The 16,697-nt window shown below is 46.9% G+C and overlaps 1 protein-coding gene across 1 annotated transcript in view; it reads left to right on the forward strand.

Annotated features, from left to right (window-relative positions):
• The window catches only part of LOC137524331 (integrin alpha-M-like), an 86,106-nt gene that overhangs the window by 25,512 nt on the left and 43,897 nt on the right, over positions 1-16,697 (forward strand). Inside the window, exons 7-8 of the mRNA XM_068244072.1 lie at positions 2,731-2,876; positions 6,867-7,020. Of these exons, the coding sequence (XP_068100173.1) occupies positions 2,731-2,876; positions 6,867-7,020 (300 nt within the window). The remainder of the gene's footprint in view (positions 1-2,730; positions 2,877-6,866; positions 7,021-16,697) is intronic.

Here is a 16,697-nt window from a genome sequence, read left to right on the forward strand (position 1 = left end):
GCCAGCGGAGAAGACCGGGAGCCTCCGGAGCGGCGTCGAGGGCACGTTCTGTCTGCCACGGGCTGGAGGAAGCCCCAGGTAAGTGGATTAGTATTTTTATTTTTTTAACCAACTCCATGGACCTTCCCTTTAAGGGAGTCATCTGGCTACCTATACTGGAGGGAAAGGGGGGGGGGGTCATCTCGCTACCTATACTGAAGGGGGGCGGCTGGTGACAGTGGCCTTGGGCAGTAAAGAGAACAAATCCGGCCCTGCCTGTCACAATCCTTCTCCTTGTCTCATGTCCTCCCTGTCACTATCCTCTTTATCTCCTGTCCTCCCTGTCACTATCCTTCTCCTTATCACTTGTCTCCTTTTCTACCACTATCCTTCTGCTTCTCTCTCTCTGTCACTTCTCTCCCCTCTCCTGTCCTCTCTGCCAGTATCCTTCTGCTTATCTACTCCCTGTCACTTATCTCCTCTCTCCTCTCCTGGCCTCTCGGCCACTATCTTTCTGCTTATCTCCTCCCTGTCACTTCTTTCCTCTCCGGTCCTCTCTGCCGCCATCCTTCTGCTTTTCTGCTCTCTGTCACTTCTCTCCTCTCCTGTCCTCTCTGCCGCTTTCCTTCCGCTTATCTCCTCCCTGTCTCTTCTCCTCTCTCTCCTTTCTTCCTGGCCACTATCCTTCTGCTTATCTGCTCTCTGTCACTTCTCTCCTCTCCTGGCCTCTCGGCCACTATCCTTCTGCTTATCTCCTCTCTGTCACTTCTCTCCTCTCCGGTCCTCTCTGCCGCCATCCTTCTGCTTAGGGATGGCAGTTCCATATAAGAAAATTGGGAAATTGCCTAAGTCCCCAGACTTGCCTGAAAGCCCCCTCTCAGGTCTACACCGAAGTAAAAAGTGGTCCCTGGAGCCCCTGCAGAGAATTCACAGCAGAGCAAACTCGCCTGTTTGTCCATCACGTGTGTACATGCCGCCGGGTTACAGAGAAGAGACGCCTGCAAAGATCAAGACAGAAGCACATAGAATAATGGAGGAGTGTACTTGCCGGAGAGGTGCCCTGCTGCATATACTCTGCATCTGGGGCCCTGTGGGCCACTATTCATGTTGGGGGAGACATGGGGAGGTCTGCCAGCCAACTCGGGGTCCTCAAGGGAAACAAGGGATTCGGCGGAGGGGGGGAAGGGGGGGAGGGCTTGGTAGAGGGGGCACAGCAGTATTCTGGAACAAAGGGCCATTTAATGCTGTTCTTCCGGGGTGGGAAGAGGAGGGGAGTTGAGGGTCAGGGGTCCCGTTGGTGGGGTTTGCCCAGGGTCGCATTGTGGCCCTTGTGGATAGAACCTGTACACTTGAAGAGAAACTCCGACCAAGAATTGAACTTTATCCCAATCAGTAGCTGATACCCCCTTTTACATGAGAAATCTATTCCTTTTCACAAACAGACCATCAGGGGGTGCTGTATGGCTGATATTGTGGTGAAACCCCTCCCACAAGAAACAAGAAAAGTATGTACTCTTGGCAGTTTCCTGTCTGTGAACCTTGCTGCATTGTGGGAAATAGCTGTTTACAGCCGTTTCCAACTGCCAAAAAAGCATGCAGCAGCTACATCACCTGCCAACAGTAAAAATGTCACCATGTAATAAATGTCAGAATGTAAATCAGGGATTTAAAAGATTTTACAACGGGCAAACACTGACTAGATCATTTATACATACCGGTAATTATTGTAAAAATGAAGCACTTTTTTTATTACATTATTTTCACTGGAGTTCCTCTTTAACACCTGACACTGTAGGAAGCAGATGACCCTTTACAATACTTGAGAAAAAGAAAAAAAAAACAGGTAACAAAACTACCAGTAAAACTTGCCGCTAGATGGGCTGCTAACTACAACTTAAATATGAGAATCATCTGTACAAGAAACAAATCTACTCTTTGCCCCACAATCAAGAACCAAAAAAACACACAAATCAGTCTGATGCAGCACAACTCTGAAATTGCCTTGTTTGTTGGCCCAGGATACGCATCCTGTGCTTCCCAGAATAAGGCTGTTTCCAGGCTGAGCTAATCAGCCTTTTATTTCCCACCTGATCATTTCTCTGGAGGAAAACAGCAATTCCTGGTTTGGATCTTTTTTCTGATAACATAAAACATGGTAGTGGATTTTTGAAAACGGCAGTGAAGATGTGAGAGATCTGGGACCTATATAAAAACCTTAAATCCCTTTCCCAGGCTGTTTCTCTCCCTGCAACTGCCACAGTGGTATATAAGCATTCAAACAGTTAAACACGGCAATTTGTTCTTCAATGGAAAGCGCCTTCCTTGTGATTCACATCCGAAGAGGAGATAACCTTATCTTTTGTTTACATTCCTCTGTTGCTAGCCTAGCCTAGCTGTGCTGAAAATGAGCTCCGTCTGCTTCTAGCATGCACACAATTGACAAAATAATCACTAAAAGGTTTTAATATATAATTACAGCAGCTATGAATTAAATGCAATGGCAGCTTTCAGAGCAGATACATTGTACCTTGGAAACTTGTAATTTGTAAGCAGACAATATTACTTGTGCACAAAAGCAAATATGATAACTGTATGGGTAATAAAAAGTAGGAAAACACATTTTTATTGAATGTTATGTCAGAGTTTTATCCCACTTCAAGAAAATATACACTCTTTCTCTTCCCATGTAGCAGTAATGTCGAGAGTCCTTATCAGCTAATTAATACCCCTCTTCCCTCTCTGTCCCTGCAGTTTGCCCTCATGCAATATTCCCATAGATTTGAAACACAATTCACCTTCGATGTCTATTCAAGAGCAAGAGACACCAGTCAGCTAACTAAAAACATCTTCCAGCAGAGAGGCGGTACAAAGACATCTACAGCTATCCAGATGGTAATGTAAGTATATCAGACAAAAATTTGTACTGGGATAAGGTCTGTAACGATTCTACTAAAACAATTGTTATTATATAAAATCGTGTGTGTGTGTGCGTGCGTGCGTGCGTGCGTGTGTGTGTGCCGCGATTACTTGAAAACGCCTTGACCGATTTGAACGAAACTTGGTATACAGATCCCTTAGGGCCCGTTCAGATCACAAATGCGGATGGCCATGCGTGCGGAACGCGTGCGGACCACAACGCGTACGAACGCACGTCATCCGCGTTTGTGTGCGTTGCGTGAAAAGTGAATGGGACAGCCGCTCGTTTTTGTAAAATCTGCGCGCAGCATGCGTTCCCGGAACGCACAGGTCCGGAACGCATGCAGTGTGAACATCAGACAGTGCAATTTATGCACTGTCTGATGTCGTGCGTGTCTGCCTTCTCCTGCACGCGTTTCCAAAACGCGGCTGGAAACGCGTGCAGTCTGAACGGGCCCTTCCTACCTGGGATGATATGTTCTGGGGGTCTCGCATCCCCCCTGCACACCTGGGCAGGGCTACACATTTCACCCATTCAAGTCAATGGAAAAAATGTAAAATGCTGCCATTCTCACAGTAATCAAGCCAGAGTCCCCACACTCGGCACAGTTGGTCATTTGGTGACAGAGGTTACAAATTCAGCAAAAGTGGGCGGAGCATTAAAGAGCCAATCAAATTTCAGCCATTTATTTTAAATGGGAAAGTGTAAACTGCAGCCATTCTTACACTGTAAATCGCAGGCTTTTCAAACTTGGCTACTAAATGACTGGTATTAATATTCAGGAAAGCGGGATGGAGCTTACAACAGCCAAACAAAATTCACCTATTGATTTTCAATGGGAATACTTAAACTGCTGCCATTCTTACACTGTTAATGACAGAGGCTTCAAACATTCTACAGATGGTCATTGGTTAACTGGGGTTTAAGTTCACTAAAGAGGCGGAGCCACAAACAGCCAATCAGATTTCTTTGGTGGATAAACTGCTTCTATTCACACATCTTTGATGCCAGCAACCTGAAAGCTCACAGACTTGGTCATTGAGTAACTGTGTGTCAAGGTTACAAAAAGTGGGCAGAGCCAAAAACAAATTTCACTGGGAAAATATAAACTGCAGCCATTCTTACACTGTTAATGGCAGGGTTCCCAAACTTTGCACAGTTAGTCACTGGGTGACTGCGATTAATATTCAGAGAAGTGGGTGGAGCCTACAATTAGCCAATCAAAATGCACCTGTTGATTTTTAAGGGGGATATTTAAATTGCTGCATTTTTACACTGTTAATAGCAAATGTCTCAAACCTGGTACAGTCGGTCATTGGGTGACTGGGGTTCAAATTCTGGAAAGGGGGCACAAACAGCCAATCTGATTTGTTTAATTTCTATGGGAATATACAAATGATTGACACCAAGGACCCCAAAGCTCATAAACTTGGTCATTGAGTGACTGCATGTCAAGGTCAGAAAAAGTGGGCGGAGCCAACAACTACATTTTTTACATCAGAAAATATAAAATGCTGCCATTCTTACACTGTTAATGGCAGGGTTCTCAAACTTGACACAATTGGCCACTGGGTGACTGGGATTATTCATTTCCCGACCGCTCCACGCCAATTGGTATGAACGCAGCAGCAGCCCCAGGACCGCTCAACGCCAATTGGGGTTCTGGGGTGGGGTTTTGCAGGATATTGCGCACGCATACACTTCCATGACTGAGCTCCGCATCAGACTGTTAGACGGTGAAACTGCTGTCTATTTCCAATGTACAGCACTGCAATCTAAAGCAACGCTGTACTGGGGACAGCCGTGTCACTCGGCTGTCCCCTACAGAGGATCAGGAGCAATCGGATCGCAGTGATTGGCTGGCAGGGGGAGGGAGGGAGTTCTGGAAATTAAAAAAAAGACAAATTTGTTTACAAATAAATATACAGTGCAGTAGCGTTCAAAGCCCACCAACAGAAATCTCTGTTGGTGGGCAGAAAAAGAGGGGGGGGATCACTTGTATGCTGAGTTGTACAGCCCTGCAGCGAGCCCTTAAAGCTGCAGTGGCCTAGATTGCAAAAAAATAGCCTGGTCACTGCTAGGGGGGTGTAAGCCTACGGTCCTCAAGTGGTTAATAATCAGAAAAGTGGGTGGAGCCTACAACAACCAATCAAAATTCACCTATTGATTTTCAAGGGGAATATTTACATTCCTGCCATTCTTATACTCTTAATGGCAAAGGCCTCAAACCTGGTACAGTCGGTCGTTGGGTGACTGGGGTTCACATTCTAAAAAGGGGGCGGGCCACAAACAGCCAATCTGATTTGTTTCATTTCAGGGGGAAAATGTAAATGATTGATGCCAAGGACCACAAAGCTCACAAACTTGGTCATTGAGTGACTGTATGTGAAGGTTAGAAAAAGTGGGCGGAGCTAACAACTACATTTTTTTACATGGGGAAATACAAACAGCAGACATTCTTACACTGTGAATGGCAGGCTTCTCAAACTTCACACAGTTGGTCCGGGTGACTGGGATAAATATTCAAGAAAGTAGGTTGAGCCTACAACAGCCAATCAAAATTCAATTATTGATTTTCAAGGGTAATATTTACATTTCTGCCATTGTTACACCCTCACCCTGGGTGCAATTTAGCCTAGAAATTGCCCTGGTTAATGGCAGGGTTCTTCAACTTTGCACAGTTGGTCACTGGGTGACTGGGATAAATATTCATAAGTGGGTGAAGTCTACAAAAGAAAATCAAAAATCAAAATTCAACTATTGATTTTCAAGGGGAATATTTAATTTGCTGTCATTCTTGCACTGTTAATGGTACAAGGCTCAAACCTGGTACAGTCGGTCATTGGGTGAGTGGGGTTCAAATTCAGAAAAGGGGGTGGAGCCACAAACGGACAATCAGATTTGTTTCATTTCAATGAGAAAATACAAATTATTGATGTCAAGGACCCCAAAGCTCACAAACTTGGTCATTGACTGTTAGGGTTAGAAAAAGTGAGCAGGGTCAACAGCAGCCAAATACATTCCCGGGCAACACACCGGGTCATCAGCTAGTTGTTATATAAAACAAGAGCACGTCTAAAACTGGGCACTAGGGGTTGAATTAGAATTACAGAGCATTGACATTTAGGCTCTGACATGAAACCTTGTTTTGGTTAGGATCGGGCCAAATATTTCTCCCATCCCCTGATTGAAACAGAACCATCAATTAAGTGCGAACAATACCAGTATTAGTGATAAACACAAATTTTGCATAGATGTAATTTCATAAATCGTAATGCGAATTTTCAGGAAAAATAGTAATTAGTCTGTAGTTGTAATCATTGGTAATTTCGTACATTTTTGTGTAATTTTCACGTAATTTCATGCTGGCTTTAGCCGTTAATAGAAAAGCTTATGTTGCGTTTTTTTTACTGGTTTAGCACATAATTGTTTTTAGTGGCTGTATGAATGTAAAATATTTTCTGTCTATTGTTTATAAATTAAAACTGTTAAAGCACTGAGTGAGAATATGCTTGTTTAAGAAATAAATGTGGTGGCTTTTGTTAGATCACATGGGAAACGATAAGAGGTGGTAGGAGGCTCCCTAAAAATAAGATACATAATAAGATAAAACAGAGGTTAAGTAAATACGGTGTATTTGGACACCAATAAAAGATGATGCATTTCGTGGGACTCGCCCGCTTCCTCGGGTCAACAGCTCAGTGTCTTGGAAGCTGCGCGCACAGACTTGGAGCGCCTAGTATGTCTGTGAGACTGAATTAGTGACTGTTTCCCCTGGTAGAGGAGAGAATAGGAAATGAATAGAATGAAGACCTTGTACCTCACAGACCTTGTTTTATTTTCCACAATAAATGACTGTGCTATGGAAAGGGCTACAATGAAGACCTGCTGTTAGTGGAGTGGACACTTATAAACTTTAGAAGATGAAGTCACAGCTCACAGATAATCATGTATGTCTTCCTGTTGGTAGGCAGGACCTCTTTACTTCGGACAGTGGAGCGCGAGAAAATGCTGAGAAAGTCCTAATTGTCATAACGGATGGAGAAAGTATAGGCGATGAAACTCCCTTCTCTGTATCCATCGAGGAAGCAGACAGACGCGGAGTCCGACGCTTCGTCATTGGGGTACGAGGATTTGTTGTATAAAGGAATCAACGGCTTAATTATTATTTCTATGATGATCTTTTCTGTTTATTTTATGTATTTTTATATATTTACATCTCCTCCTCATCATAATGATGTCATCAGCTCCCAACCACCAGCTGTTTTGGTTCAGAGCAGGGGCGTAACTAGAGGAGAGCAGCCCCAGCGATCACACGGGGGCCCAGAGCTGTGAGGGGCGGGACCCAACTACTAACCTTCCCTTCCTCTGATACAGGGGACTATACTTCAGACCAGGTGTTTTTGTGACTACACTTGTTATGGGTGTGAAGATCATGATGGCTACACTTGTTTTATGCAGAGGCGTAGCTATGGGTGGGCAAGGGGGGGACATATGTCCCTGGGCGCAGCATGGTGAGGGTGCTCAGCACAGTCGTTGCACCCCCATGTGCAGGTGCTGGCTACACAAAGTGCCCCTGCTTCTCTCCCTCTTTCTCCAGAGGAGTGCAGACTGCAGAAGCATTAACAGCAGCAGAAAAAGGCTATCTAAAGGGGGGCACATCTGGCTATCTAGACAGGGGCACATTTGGCTATCTAAAGGGGCGCACATTTAGCTATTTAACATCTTGAGGACCGCAGTAGTAAACCCCCTAAAGACCAGGCCTTTTTTCTGCTAATTGGCCACTGCAGCTTTAAGGCCAAGCTTCAGGGCCGCACAACACAGCACACAATTGATTCCCCCCCCCCCCCTTTTCTCACCAACAACAGAGCTCTCTGTTGGTGGGGTCTGATGCCCCCCCCCCCCCATGTTTATTTGTTTTTTATAAATATTTATATTGCGTTTTTTTTACTATATTTTACTGTTTATATTTTTTTCCAAACCCCTTCCCCCCCCCCCCTCCCCCCAGCCAGCCAATGCTGGCAATCGGCTGCCATAGGCTTCTGCCTATGAGAGCCAATCGCTCTCTTGTCCCCCAGCCTACAGGAGGTCAGAACGCACCAACAATAGCACAACAGTTCATTGAGGCATAGCAGCAGTGTAGCTAGTGCAGCGAGAGCATGCGTGGTAGGCAGAGGCAGTGAGCAGCATACAAGCGCATAGCAGCATAACACATAGATGCAGTGTATTGAGCTTGTCTCACCAAGTCCATGTTCCTAGGATGTGTGGAAAGCGATGGTGCCTCCCGTCACCTGTAATGGTCTGGTGCAGAAATCAGCTTGTGACTCTTTGAATGTCCATAGCCAGCGGTAGGAGTGAAGGATGATCGGCAGAAGAAGATGCGGACTACAGGTCCAAGCAGTGGCGGTCACGGTCCGTGTGACCGGACGGCATGCGTGTCAGTGTGGTATGCCCTTTTACAGACCTGTAGTGGATGCTGGGATCAGAGTTGGGACGGCGTGGCGTCCCATGCAGGAACATGCAGCTCCCCCGATGTTTTGCCGGCTTCCGGCTTTCTCAAGGGGGAGTGGTTGCCGACACGCAAACCCCAATCGCTTTTCACTGAGGCTTAGCCAATCACACAACACGCACTATTCATTCAAGACACACATAGCCACACAGCTGCGGACAGAGGCAGGCACTGGGCAAAAAAAACAAAGAGTGACATTTGACAACCGCTGGAAGGGAGCGTAGACACAGGACCTCAACAATCAAAAAAAGGGGGGATCAGAGAAACTTAACGATCCCCCGCTGGCCACCACATATGCCAGACACAGATATGTATAAAAAATGAATAGTGAGCCTGTGCTGAAAACAGCAGGGTACAAATGCCAGTCCATAATAGTGCAAGCCTGTATCCGCAGCCGGTGTACATATGATATACATATAGAAAAACTAAATCTGCCTAAATAGGGGGCAGACCTCAGGTACCAAATAGGGACATCAGAGTATCAAAATATCACAAAAAGCTGCAAAAATATCCTGCCCACTAAATATGTACATAAACCCAGTAAATTACTGGGACAGCCACTATATAGTAACTAATTCTCAAATATTCATAAGCCCCCAGAAAACAAGGGCCAAAAAGTTGGGCACATGGGCAAATGAAGACTGAAAACAGTGGCCAGCCCCCAGGGAGGAGAAACGACCATGCACATCGGTGGAAAGTAGAGATGCAGCTAAAAGCAAGCAAAACACGAAGTTAGGTAGGTAAAAAGTGGGCATAGCTCATTTGCTCATTCAGGCCGGGTGTACTGCAGGCCTGTAATTTGTAAATCCAGTGGGATTCACATCTCAAAAGGAGTCGGTCAAAATTCTGCCCTCTTATTGAAGAATGTATACGGTCTAGGCCGGGCCTTGAATTTTATCCCCCTAGTGCTGCCACCATGTTAGAGTGCACAATGTCTGACATACAATCCCGCAAGGGGCGTTTGGTTTTACCAACATAAAAAGCACCACAATGGCATAATAAGATGTAGACCACAAGCTTAGTTTTGCAATTAAAAAAATGGGATAATGTGATCTTTCTACCCCCTGGCAAAGAGACCATTCTACCAACTTGAACATACTGGCAGTAGTCACAGCCACCACAGGTATAAATACCCGTAGTTAGGCAGTGCTTCTTGGAGGTCACACCAGTGAAGTGGCTACGTACAAACGCATCCCGCAGGGATCTAGCCCTACGTAATGTGAGGTTAGGGCATGCTGGAGTTAAGGGGCCCACCACTGGACCATTTTGTAAAAGATACCAATGTTTACTTAAGATGTTCTTGAGTGCAGGATGCTGCGCACAATATCTAGTAAAAAAGCGTAGGGGTGCACCATCAACCCCCCTTTCCTACGTTGTTGGATGAGATCACTGCGCTTGCTTTTCCAAGCCCGGTTAAAGGCTCTGCGTAGGCAACTATCGCCATAACCCCTGGACTGGTTCATGCATACGCAGAATGCCCCAGACCGTAAGGGGTCTTGTTGGCTATTGACCAGCACAGACATCTTTTTTCTGCAACCCTGTCCTGCACCGTGCTAGGGATGGGAAAACTCTATACAGGCAATCACACTGGCTGCTTTGGTGGTACTTTGAATCCTATGTGAATCCTCTTCTACTGGAGTTAGTTCTGATGGAGCAGAACTATACACTGTGATGATAATGTACCTGGAGTACAGGAGACCAGTTAGCTGAGGGCAGCAACCCTTGCGGCTCACCGACTGGGGCCCCTGGAAGTGAAACAGGGGAGCCCAGTAAGCAAGGGGCAGGAGCGCTTGTGAAACCAGTGGTAGATCGGGTTTGGAGACACAGCACTCCCGCAGGCTGAGTCCGGCACTGCAATGACTCAGCAGCTGAGAAAGTCCAGTAACAGGTGCCAGGCAGGAGAAGACGTGGAACTTGGAACAGGCAGGAGTCGGCAACAAATCGGGCACTCGTACAATCCGGGGTCTGGCAACAAATCGGGTCCTCAGGCAAGCAGTGGTCGGCAACAAATCGGGCAGTCGGACAAAGCGAAGGTCGTCAGGGAAGCGGGTAGTCAGGCAGGCCAAGGTCAACATCCAGGAATCAGAAACGGGCAGAGCAAGGCTCACTCACGGGAGTGCAACACACACAAAAGCTGCAATACTACAGCACCCGAGTGTTGCACTCTCCAGACTTTTATAGGCCGTTTTGGCGCGCACGGCGCAACGCATCACGCACCCGCACATGCGCACACGCGCGCAACATACACGCGCATGCGCACGCACACGTGCAGACACGCGCAACCGAACGCGCATGAGCACACGCGCGCAACCGACCGCGCATGCGCACACGCGCGCAAAAACGCGCACGTGCGCACACGCGCGCATACAACAACATGCATAAACAGAAAATCCCTCACGCGCGCGCGTGCACAGCATCCAACGCAAGCATCTTATAACGCCAACGTCTTTGCCGCACCACGCAACGCGCATGGGCAAGCACCGACAGCCCACCACGCAGGGAAGACCGCCGAGACCCACCAGGACGACTGCCAGCATCCGTGTGTACAAGCCACCTCGTCTGGACAGATAACTGACCGTGACAATGCCCCCCCCCCCCAAGGGGCAGCCTCCGGATGCCAACAGGAACTGGCTTATTTGGGTATTTCTCATGGAAGTCCTTGATTAGTCTTGAGGCATGGAAATTAACAACAGGTTCCCATGTGTTCTCCTCTGGTCCATAACCCTTCCATTTGACGAGAAACTGAACCTGACTACCCCTTTTCCTAGAATCCAGGATCTCTTCCACCTCAAATTCATCTTCTCCATCTACCATGATTGGTGGAGGTGGGAGTATCTCCCGATCTGGAAATGGATCCACAGATGATGGTTTCAGAAGGGAGGCATGAAACACTGGATGGATCTTAAGGTTCGAAGGTAAGTCTAATTCATAGGCCACCTGGCCAATTTTCCTCTTCACCGGGAATGGTCCAATAAATTTGGGTCCCAATTTTTTTGACGGACCGGATAGTTTCAAGTTTACTGTAGATAATAGCACACAGTCTCCAGGCTTGAATTCCACTTCACCCCTCCTGTGACAATCCGCCTTCCTCTTAAAGGTGGCTTGAGCTCGGGTCATAACTTGTTGCAACAGCTTATTATTTTCCGAAAAGAATTTCACAATATCAGTAACAGCTGGTACCGGAGATTCAGGAATGAGATCTGGCAGGAATGTAGGATGATAACCGTAATTGGCAAAAAATGGTGACTGTTGAGTAGAAGAATGGATGGAATTGTTGTATGCAAATTCGGCCAATGGGAGCAACTGAGCCCAGTTGTCTTGAGCGGTAGAAGAGAAGCACCTAAGATATTGTTCAAGGGTTTGGTTGGTGCGTTCCGTTTGGCCATTAGATTGAGGGTGGTATGCGGATGAAAAATGAAGTTGTATGTCGAGTATTTTTCAGAGAGCTTTCCAGAACCGTGATGTAAATTGTGATCCTCGGTCAGAAGTAATATCAGCTGGAACCCCATGAATACGGACAATCTCCTTGATGAACATGTTTGCAGTTGTCTGAGCAGAAGGAATACTGTGCATGGGTAAAAAATGTGCCATCTTTGACAACCGGTCCACTATAACAAAAATCGTGTTAAATCCCTCGGATACAGGTAATTCAACAATGAAGTCCAATGAAATAAAGTACCATCGCCTGGGGGGAACAGGAAGTGGATTTAACAATCCTAATGGCCTCAACCTAGATCCCTTAGAACGATTACAGACCAGGCATGTGGTTACATATGACTTACAGTCCTTGCTGAGGTTGGGCCACCAAAAATGACGTTGGACCAGTTCTTGAGTCTTTGCACATCCAAAGTGACCCGCCATCTTATGGTCATGGAAGAACTTAAGTACTGAAGAACGATTTCTCTTGGGTACAAATATTTTATCTCCATAGAACCAAAGACCCTCCTTCTGTGTCAAAGGATGATTAACTCTTTCGGAGAGCACTGACGCTTCCTGTCGAATCTGGTCAACCAATTTTGATTGTATCATCAGGAAGTTATGCTCGGTCAAGATGGTGTCAGGTGGAGCTTGAAACTCATCATCTGGGAACATCCGGGAGAGGGCATCCGGTTTCGTATTTTTTGATCCTGGTCTATAGCTAATATGAAAAGTGAAACGACAGAAGAAGAGCGCCCATCTAGCTTGTCTAGGGTTTAGTCGTTTGGCTGTTTTAAGGTATTCTAGATTACGATGGTCGGTATATATTACAATTGGATGAACTGCCCCCTCCAGCAAATATCTCCACTCTTCAAGGGCACACTTGATTGCCAACAATTCTCTGTCTCCCACGCTGTAATTCCTCTCGGCATATGATAATTTCCTTGAAAAGAAGGCAGTCGGATAAAGTGCTGCTTTAAGGCCTTGGTGTTGAGAGAGCACCGCTCCTACTGCGGTCTCTGAAGCGTCCACTTCCAGAGTAAAAGCTAAGGCCGGATCCGGGTGCTTAAGGATAGGGGCTGAAGTGAATAACTGTTTGAGCTTGTCGAATGCTGCTTGGGCCTGTGGAGTCCAAAGAAAACGAGTCTGCTGGCGTGTAAGTTGTGTAATTGGTAATATGATCGCTGAAAAATTCTTGATGAATTTGCGATAAAAGTTCGCAAAACCTATGAACCTCTGGATTGCTTTTTTATTAGTAGGGACTGGCCATTCCAGGATTGCTTGAATCTTTTGGGGGTCCATAATGAATCCATCTGGAGAGATGATTAGCCCCAAAAACTGAATTGAATGTCTTTTGAATTCGCATTTTTCTGCTTTAACATACAAATGGTGTGACCTCAGTCTTGCGAGAACCCGTGAAACTTGGTGACGGTGATCTTCTAGAGACGTGGAATATACCAAGATGTCATCTAAGTAAACGATTAAGAACAAGTCGATGAAATCTTTGAGAACATAATTTATAAAGTACTGAAATGTAGCAGGAGCATTACAAAGCCCGAAAGGCATGACGAGATATTCGTATTGACCGTAACGGGATCTGAAGGCTGTTTCCCATTCGTCACCCTTCCGTTTACATATCAAGTTATATGCCCCTCTCAGATCTAATTTCGTGAAGATTTTGGCTTCTCTTAATTTCTGGAACAGTTCTGGAATCAAAGGTAGGGGATAACGATTTTTGACCGTTACTTTATTTAGCTCCCGGTAGTCGATACAGGGGCGAAGAGTCTTATCCTTCTTCTCAACGAAAAATATACCCGCTCCTGCAGGAGAAACGGGAAGGCCGTGTGAACCCTTTTTCCAAATTTTCTTCGATATACTGTTTAAGGATTTTCTGTTCAGGTTCAGATAAGGGGAACACTCGGCCAAAGGGTATAGCCGCACCAGGTAGCAAGTCTATGGGGCAATCATAAGGGCGATGTGGAGGTAGCTGGTCCGCCCCCTTCTTATCGAAGACATCCAAAAACTCATGATATTGGGAAGGAGTTCGGTCAGGTTTGCGGTACATAACAGAGGTCCGGAATCCTTTGCTTCCTCCTGAGAGCAGAAATCATTGCAATATGAAGAAGTGAATGACACCTTTCCAGTGATCCAGTTAATTGCCGGGTTATGGGCACGAAGCCAGGGCAGCCCCAGGATGACTGGATACAAGGGGGATGCTACAAGGTCAAATTTGAGATATTCTTGATGAGTTCCGGATATGCGGGTAATAACTGGCGTAGATTCCATAGTTACTGGTCCAGAGCTAATTGATGTTCCATCAGCCAGGTGGATATGGAGAGGTTCCTTCCGGGGTTGAATGGGAAACTGGTGGGTTGTGGCGAATGATATATCCAGGAAGCAGCTACAGGCTCCAGAATCAATTATGGCGGTAGTCTCAAGGATTCTTCCTGGAAGCTGAAAAGAAATAGGAATAATGAAATGGTTTGAATTGAAAGAGGGACAGGTTGGAACTAAAACTTTGGTAGCAGGACCCTTACCCATAGGTCTCACTGGGCAGGAACGGATGAAATGACCAGTGGCTCCACAGTAAAAACATAGATTGCTCTGTCTCCTTCTTGTTCTCTCCTCCATGGATAATGTGGGACGGATTACTCCCAACTGCATAGGTTCAGGTGAATCCAGAGAGGAGGCGGATGTCGGGGCTGGAGAAGGACTTGAAGGTACCCAGACTGAACGGCTGGTCCCAGCTGATTTTTCTAATTGGCGTTCTCTAAGGCGGCGGTCAATTTGAAGGGATGTTTGAATCAGCTCATCTAGGGTGATGGGTGTTGCAATTCTTGCTAATTCGTCCTTTAGATATTCGGACAGACCTAGGCGATACTGGTGGCGAAGAGCTGGTTCATTCCAATCTATATCTGCCGCCCAGCGGCGGAACTCCGAGGTATACTCTTCCACGGGTCGCCGCCCTTGGCGAAGGTTACGTAGGGAAGCTTCAGCTGTAGCACTCCGCTGGGGGTCGTCATAGAGGATCGCCATGTTTTCGAAAAAAGCGTCTAAAGTGGCTAAGCACTGATGTTTTTGCTCCATTAGCTGGTGAGCCCATGACTGCGGTTCTCCTTGTAATAGTGAGATCACAAAGCCAACTTTAGTTTCTTCGAACACAAAGGTCCGGGGTTGGAGAGAGAAGAACAGCTGGCAGGCATTTTTAAAGGCCCTGAGTTTGGTTCTATCCCCTGAAAAGCGCTCAGGTGTTGGCACACGTGGTTTAGGTGCGTGAACTGCTAGTGCGGGTACTGGAGGTGCAACAGCGGGAGCAGGAGGAGTGACGACAGCGGCAGGAGCAGGGGCCACAGCCGCAGCAGCAAATCCGGCAGGTTGGTTTACATTGGATAGAGTGTTGATGCGTTCTTCCAGCTGATTGTGAGCTGCTTGAAGCTCCTTGATTGCTTCCGTTAAATTACCCATCTGCTTGCATAAGGTGCTCAGCACATTTGCTGCCTCAGCGGTCTCCATATTTTGGCTGTAATATTTTGTGATGATAATGTACCTGGAGTACAGGAGACCAGTTAGCTGAGGGCAGCAACCCTTGCGGCTCACCGACTGGGGCCCCTGGAAGTGAAACAGGGGAGCCCAGTAAGCAAGGGGCAGGAGCGCTTGTGAAACCAGTGGTAGATTGGGTTTGGAGACACAGCACTCCCGCAGGCTGAGTCCGGCACTGCAATGACTCAGCAGCCGAGAAAGTCCAGTAACAGGTGCCAGGCAGGAGAAGACGTGGAACTTGGAACAGGCAGGAGTCGGCAACAAATCGGGCACTCGTACAATCCGGGGTCTGGCAACAAATCGGGTCCTCAGGCAAGCAGTGGTCGGCAACAAATTGGGCAGTCGGACAAAGCGAAGGTCGGCAGGAAAGCGGGTAGTCAGGCAGGCCAAGGTCAACATCCAGGAATCAGAAACGGGCAGAGCAAGGCTCACTCACCGGAGTGCAACACACACAAAAGCTGCAATACTACAGCACCCGAGTGTTGCACTCTCCAGACTTTTATAGGCCGTTTTGGCGCACACGCGCGCAACATACACGCGCATGCGCATGCACACGCGCGCAACCGAACGCGCATGGGCACACGCGCGCAACCGAATGCGCATGCGCACACGCGTGCAAAGACGCGCACAAAGACGCGCAAACAACAACATGCATAAACAGAACATCCCTCACGCGTGGCCCGTGCACAGCATCCAACGCAAGCATCTTATAACGCCAACGTCTTCGCCGCACCACGCAACGCGCATGGGCAAGCACCGACAGCCCACCACGCAGGGAAGACCGCCAAGACCCACCAGGACGACTGCCAGCATCCGTGTGTACAAGCCGCCTCGTCTGGACAGGTAACTGACCGTGACATACACACAGATAGGCACCCAGTATAACAATAGGATGAAATTGGCAGCGCTTCCAAATGCAGGCTGCACCCGCATTGTCCAGCTGCATAAATGTGCAGAGCCCAAAACCTGGGCAGATTACACAACTAGCATTCAAAACAGATGCAGCAAATGAAGGATGTTAGCTTCCAAAAACAGTTTAACAGTATAACAAGTTAGAACTCTTTTACTGAATAAAAACATGCAGAGATAGATTATACACAACCATCAAGAAATGTGGCTTCCTTACAACAGAGAGAAACACAGAGAGAATAAAGAAAAATCCCAATACCATAGAGATCACCACCTCACATTATAGACAGTGACATCTTGTGGTTGCTTAAAGGAGAACTGTAGTGAGAGGTATATGGAGGCTGCCATATTTATTTCCTTTTAAGCAATACCAGTTGCCTGGCTATTCAGCTAATCCTCTGCCTCTAATACTTTCAGCCATAGGCC

The sequence above is a fragment of the Hyperolius riggenbachi genome, chromosome 7, assembly GCF_040937935.1.
Source record: "Hyperolius riggenbachi isolate aHypRig1 chromosome 7, aHypRig1.pri, whole genome shotgun sequence".
In the NCBI taxonomy this organism is placed as follows: Eukaryota; Metazoa; Chordata; class Amphibia; order Anura; family Hyperoliidae; genus Hyperolius; species Hyperolius riggenbachi.